General features: G+C 33.2%; 1 protein-coding gene across 1 annotated transcript; it reads left to right on the top strand.

Moving 5' to 3' along the window:
• Positions 1–1615: 1615 nt before the first annotated feature.
• Positions 1616–4481, top strand: LOC115981547 (pectinesterase-like). The gene is made up of 2 exons (XM_031103758.1): positions 1616–2541; positions 3344–4481. Exons 1-2 carry the CDS (start codon positions 1656–1658, stop codon positions 4021–4023), a joined length of 1566 nt encoding a protein of 521 aa, XP_030959618.1. The 5' UTR covers positions 1616–1655; the 3' UTR covers positions 4024–4481.
• The last annotated feature ends 2717 nt before the right edge of the window (positions 4482–7198 follow it).

The raw sequence follows: 7198 nt of genomic DNA, 5'->3' as shown, positions 1-7198 counted from the left end.
CTTCAATTAATGCAACCTGCTACGTGTGATTTAGCTTGATCGCTACCCAATTATTGCAACCAGCTATGAGAGATTTTAGATTGATCACTTATTCTTATTGTAGACATCTTAGTCAAATAGAGTTTTTTTTAATTTTTTATTTTTTAACTTCAATTCTTTAAAAGGAAAAAAAAAAAAAAAAAACCCTATCAAGTATATTAATTTAGTTCTTAAAGTCTTAAAAACGACCAAACGTTACACATACCTTAATCATTACTATATTTAGGAAAAGCAATCACTATATAAATGATAAAATAATAGGGAAAATACCTCCACTACTTATGTTTAATTAAAAAAAGGACAAAGTTTTGCAAAATAATGTCATATTTTGATAAGGAAAATATTATGTCCACAATATTTTCACAACAAATTTTATGTGGTAGGTTGTTACAGGTTGTTAATCGTGAGATAGAAAAGTAATTTCAATAATAAGTTCAAATTTGAACTAATAATCTCTAATTTGTTGTGAAAATATTATGAAAATATTGTGGACATAGTACCTTTCATTTTGATAATGTCCTATTGTTTCTAAAAAAATAATAATAAATAATGTCCTATTTATTGTAGGATGTCTCCTAAAGATAATAGGATTTAATTTCATAACTATCTCAATTTTGCCCTTTTTTTTGTAAATTAGGGTTTTGGGGTGTTTTTCTAGCCACACAAGAACTACTTTAAGATTTTTTGAGCGTTTCCTAGCCATTCTAGGACTTCTTTTCTATTTAAATACATTATAACCTTCAAAATGGTTCGGTATTCACTTTAATAAAAATTCAAACTTTTTTCTTTTTATTTTTAGGTAGATTCCAGTAATTTTTCTTGTGAATTCAAGGATATATATGTTTTCTTGAAGCAAATGTGTTTGCTTCTTATGACTTTCCATCTATCTCAAATTAATGTGTTATTAATCACAAAAATAATTCTGACATTCATATATTTTTTGAAATCCACTACTCCCAATTATTACCACATCAGCTTGTAAGGATTAGATTTTTTTTTTTTTTTTTTAATACGCACTAAAACCCACCAATATCCTTAAATGCTTAGTTGTTACAACGAAAACAACAAGTGCATTACTTAATTCCTACGAGAGAACGTTACTTGCATATAAGAATAATGAACCAAACTGCAAGGAAAATTCATCACTTGTCTGTTCTACAAATAGCTCGCTTGACCAAACTTTAAACGCAAAGCAACAAAGACTCATCGTCTTCCCATCGAGACTTATGTTATTTTCATCAATTATTAGTAAAAATAAATAAATAAATAACAAATCCTCCCGTAGATGCCCTCTTTTAGTGCCGTAAATTTTCCGCTATTCAATGAAAATCCTACGTGGCATTCGAAACCACCACAAGAAATTTCTAATACCAAATGAAGTCGAACCAAATAAACAAATAAAAGCCACAAGATTCTTGTTTCACGTGAGAATCATGCATGGCCCCAAATAATTCATTTGACAAAAAACAAGCCCTAGCTAACGCGTTTCAAATTGCTGACACTAACTTATACACGTACCGACGTACGTACTTGCTTACCATTCCAAGTTTGGCCTATATATAGAACCAATTGCATTGCCATCTTTAACACATTCAAAATACTACAGAAAATCCCTCATGGATAAGCTTGTGTTAGCCTTGTCAATTGCATATCTTCTATGTCTAAATCTTAGGTTTGTGCATGGTGCTACTACTATAACATCATGCAGCCAAACCCCATATCCAAAAGTATGCAATCAATTCATGAACACCAATCTTTCATCAACCGTGGATGAATCAAAGTCCGAATTTCATGTAATAGCTCATAAGGTGACTATGGACCAAGCTATCGAAGCCCACCGGCTTATCTCATCCATGGACACGAATTTATTCAATGAACGAGCCAAGTTGGCTTGGAATGATTGTTTGGAGCTCTATGAGGATACGATTAACCAGCTCAATCGTTCCATTAGCTCCAACAATCCAACAGATGCATTAACATGGTTAAGTGCATCAATCGCCAACCAACAAACATGTGAAAATGGTTTTAAAGACTTCAACTTGTATTCCACTTTACAATACTTTCCTAATATGCTAAGTAGCTTCTCGAAATTGCTTAGCAATACACTCGCAATCAATAAGGCCCTAGCTTCATCATCAACTTATTCAACTATGTTACATAGCAAACAGATTGGTGGGCGGCGCTTGCTTAAATCTGATGGCTTCCCGACATGGGTTTCGGCTGCTGATCGAAGAAGGCTTCTCCAATCATCAGAATCTGGACCAAAAGCTGATGCTGTTGTAGCCCAAGATGGGTCTGGAAATTACAAGACAATCTCTGAGGCCGTGGCATCAGCTAGTGGTTCTGGCAGATATGTTATATACGTGAAACAAGGAGTCTACAAAGAGAATGTTATGATTAAGAAGTCAAACATTATGCTTATTGGGGACGGTATTGACAAAACCATTGTTACCGGTGACAAGAACGCTCAAGAATACACAACTTTTAAAACCGCGACTGTTGGTAAGTACTCTTTTTTTTTTTTTTTTTTTTATAACCGTTGGTAAGTACTTTGAATATGTCCTTTCTTGTCTAGGAGATATTATTAATGATCGATGTTTAGTTTCAATAATAACCATGTCACTTTTTTTTTTTTTTTTTGCTAAACAATAATAACCATGTCACAATTGATAAAAGACTAGTGATTTTAATTAATCATAGTTTTGAAAATTTTTAGACTTTGTCGCTGAGTGAATGCTTAGCTAGACAATTATTCCAAATATAAGCTTAAGAATCATTTTTATTTGAAATTAATCTATTTATAGTTCAGTTAAATATTATAAATTAAAATGTATATCAAATGTTTCTTCATTTAAAATCTTAAATGAATTGACAATCTATACACTATTAAATCAAAAATAAATAAAATTTGAATTGTGAAATAGATTCTCTCTATTACACTTATGGAGAGAAGATATGTCACAATTATATATGTATATATATTTATAAAAGTATATGTAAATACTAATATTATACACATATACGGATATTTTTATTGATCTTTTTCTTCTACAAAGAGACAACCGACATATTTAGCAAAAAAAAAAGAGACAACCGACATAAGCTCAACAACAAAGGAATGAATTCAACAGGACCCAACCATGTCAGAGGTTACCTGAATATTGAGTTGAACCAAATAGCGACAAAGGAAAGAACAACGACCTAAAAAGTAACAGTGGAAGTACGTACGGAAATAGTTACTATTCATAAATTTTGCATATTACTATTAATTTCTCATGTAAAATTTTCTTTCTCAATGTCACAGCAATTTCTGGAGACAGCTTCATCGCTCGGGACATAACCTTTGAAAACACAGCCGGACCAGAAAACCACCAAGCCGTCGCACTCCTCTCGGCCTCGGACTTGTCCATCTTCTACCGATGTAGCTTCAAAGGGTACCAAGACACCTTGTACGTGTTTTCTCAGCGCCAATTCTACCGCGACTGTGACATATACGGCACCGAAGACTTCATATTCGGGGACGCCGTGGCCGTCTTTCAAAACTGTAACATTTACGTGAGGAAACCCATGAGTGGTCAGAAAAACACCATCACTGCACAATCAAGACAGGACCCCAATGAAAATACAGGTATAATTATCCATAATTCGCGTGTCACGGCCGCGGAAGATTTGAGCTCCGTTGAGACTTATTTGGGGAGGCCATGGAAAGAGTACTCGAGGACAGTGTTCATGAAGTGTGATTTGGGTAGTTTGATAAACCCAGCAGGTTGGTATCCATGGGATGGAGACTTTGCACTGGATACGCTTTATTATGCTGAATATATGAACACTGGGAGTGGTTCTGATACTTCAGGGAGGGTCAAATGGAAGGGCTATCATGTTATATCGAGTCCTGCAGAGGCTGGAAAATTTACTGTGAGGAATTTTTTGGCCGGAGATGAATGGATTTCAGGGACTGGGGTGCCATATATGGAAGATCTTTGATGTGAATAATTAAGGGTTTAATTTCCCAGCTTTTTCTTAGAAGGGTGTCTATCGTGAATTTGTAAATGGGATCTTAAAGTGGTGAAATTGTCATGTACTCTGTGTTGGGTTCCGTTTTGTAGATGAAACACAAGAAGATGCTACTGCTGGTCTATTAATGTTCACATGTGTACAATTTTTGTGGTATTTGTATCATTTAAACTTGATTAACAAGGCTAATAGTGACTTGAAGTGGTGAAATTGTCACGTACTCTGTGTTGGGTTCCGTTTTGTATATGAAACACAAGAAGATGCTAATGCTGGTCTATTATTGTTCACATGTGTACAATTTGTGGTATTTGTATCATTTAAACTTGATTAACAAGGCTAATAGTGACTTAAAGTGGTGAAATTGTCACGTACTCTGTGTTGGGTTCCGTTTTGTAGATGAAACACAAGAAGATGCTAATGCTGGTCTATTATTGTTCACATGTGTACAATTTGTGGTATTTGTGTCATTTAAACTTGATTAACAAGGCTTCTCTCTCTCTCTCTCTCTCTCTCTCTCTCTCCATTTTATAATTTATTGTAAAAATTGTGGCAAATGAGAGGTAAGATCCTTTGATTTAAAAAGACCGTGGAAGTTGGGGTGTTTCTCCAGCTTTAGTATGCACAACACTAATAAAAATCGTTTTGAAGTTCATCGATGACACTCGAATTATAAAGTCAAACTAGGTTTAAGAATAACAATTCTATTTTTTGGTTTTGAAATTCATACCTTCTTCTAACGTTTGGAGGCTTTTATACTTACTATTCACTCTCCTTCCTTGTTCCAAAGCATGCCCTAGAGCTTGGTTTTTTCTAATTGATTTGATGCATGTTGTACCACAGAGATTGTTGGGAATTTTCATGAGTCCTTAGTAAGGTTTTCAAACCCGGACCGTTCATTGAACAGTAAAATGGAGAGGTTCAAGGTTTTTGAGATCGAACCGAAGTCGAACTGGGATCGAACCGTGATAACATCATAATTAATTTAATAATTATTTAATAAATAAATAAATATTTTACATTAGAAATAATAGAAAAATTGACTAAAATAAGAAAATATTTAGGTACCAAAAACGTAATTTTATAAAAATAAATTATATATTTTTTTATGAAACCTACGTCTAAATTAAGCCCATGCCTTAGGTACAAATTAAACCAAGCCCATTTGAAAGGTCAATTTTCCAATGAAATTTAAAAGTGGAAAACAAAAAAAGATAAAGGACTTAAAAAGAAGAAGCTAGAAGTCTACTCATTAAATAATAGCCTTAATACAAAACAGAGCCCAAGAATAAAGTGGTTGGTCAGTGAGTAGACGACAGCCAAGCATTATTACTTCACCATCTCCATCGTCTACAAAGCAACTCTAGAGTTCTCAGTCCAAACACAGTAACTGAAATGGCAAAAAGGCAAAAAAAATGCAGAAAAATTAGAGTGAAAGTGCAAGTGAAACAGAAAAGAAGAAGAGAGGCGATGCGATCTAAAGGTCTAACAGCATCACATGGCGGTTTGAAGCATCAACAATGGTGGTAAGTTCCAAAAATAAAATTCAGATCAGAACCGCAAGAACCGTCAACAGTTTTTAAACCCGGGAGGTTTGACCACGGTTTGCACGGTTCACTGCTTTTCTTGTATAGGCTAGTTCTTGAGAGTTAAAAACGCATATTGATGAACGGTTTCCGGTTAATCCGGTCAAACCATACGGTCCGGTCTGGGTTTCACAATCTTGGTCCTTAGATATGTGAGAGTCAAAACATAGAAAGAAAAAAAAAACAAACAAAGGCAATCACACGACATAAGATATTTATATGATTCAATAATTTGTCTTCATTCACAAAGCTACCACATTTTTACTATGTTAGACAGAAATTACAAAGACAGTAATTACAATACATTAATACATAAAAACCATAATTCGAAGCGGCAAACAAATACCTAAAAAGCAAGTCCAAATGGGCTAAAATCAAGCCAAAAAATTTTCAATCTAATAAATCTCATCTTCATAGACTAAGTCTCATAAAATCTCTTATTTAAAATTGTCATGCTTCCATGTCAAGTCGGGTCACAAACCAAATGAATCACAAATTAAGCCTCACATAGCCATCATAGACATGTCACATTGCATGAGATGCGATGGGAGTTCCTTGAACGCAGTTAATGTAGAAATAACAATTTTTCTAAGGTGCAGTTTGGATCCGCGTTTCCTGCTGTGTTTTGCGTTTTTAGCTTTTTTTTTTTTTTTTTTTTTTTTTTGCTTCAACCGCACCTTTTGACTAAGTCAGCAGTGAACAGTGCATCTGTGCACTGTTCACGGGTCCCACAAATTACACTTTTCAGCCATTTTTTCATTAAAAATGAGTCTCACAACACTATTTACACATTTAAAAATTATTTTGCTACAGTGTTTTTAGTTTTCAATTTTCAGTTTCAGCAAAATAAGTTCTATCCAAACAAACCCTAAACAACCGACACTCTTTTCTAGGCAAATGATCAAATGACACGGATGATAAGACCGATAAACCACCTTTTTAGTTATGTCCATTCCTACTAATGATATATAGTTTGCCATTGTTGATGACTTCAATGCAAGTCGTCTTCCCTATTGTTGACTTTTGGTTTAAACCCCTATAATAATAAATAATAAGAAAAAAAGAAATAGACTAACTAAGCTAATAATAATAAGGTATCAAAGCATTTCAAGTGTTCTTAATTTTGTGAGTGTACAGACGAATGGGAAAGCTAACATCCCTCTAGATTATAAAAAAGGTAAGTATTAAAATTATTATAAATTTTATTACAAAAACACTTAGAAATTGATAGGACAATAATATGATTAGTGCTACTTAAACAGCATAATAAATGAATATTTAAATTACTTTTATGAAATTTGTAACAATCAATTTGTAAGATTTATTTTTCTCAAAAAAAAAAAAAAATTTGTAAGATTTATATAATTAAATTTGTAATATTCTCAACAATAATCTTATATATTAATTATAATATTCTTAGCATCACTCTTATATATATAAATGGAAAAAATAGAAAGAGCTACATAAAAATTTACGTTCTTGTAGCACGAAATCATCATGTGTGTCTTTAGTTACTAGACAGTATAGTTGCGTTGACATTTGATGTAATGTAATGCTACAAA

This window comes from Quercus lobata, chromosome 3 (assembly GCF_001633185.2).
Source record: "Quercus lobata isolate SW786 chromosome 3, ValleyOak3.0 Primary Assembly, whole genome shotgun sequence".
NCBI classification, from domain to species: Eukaryota; Viridiplantae; Streptophyta; class Magnoliopsida; order Fagales; family Fagaceae; genus Quercus; species Quercus lobata.
Note: the sequence above shows the minus strand (reverse complement) of the source record. Positions and strands in the feature narration are given on the sequence as shown.

Bases quoted from the DNA above. Each gene is read 5' to 3' on its own strand.
- LOC115981547 (XM_031103758.1), top strand. From the start codon at position 1,656: ATGGATAAGCTTGTGTTAGCCTTGTCAATTGCATATCTTCTATGTCTA. The intron at 2,542-3,343 runs GTAAGTACTCTT...TCAATGTCACAG, and splicing joins TTTTAAAACCGCGACTGTTG to CAATTTCTGGAGACAGCTTC.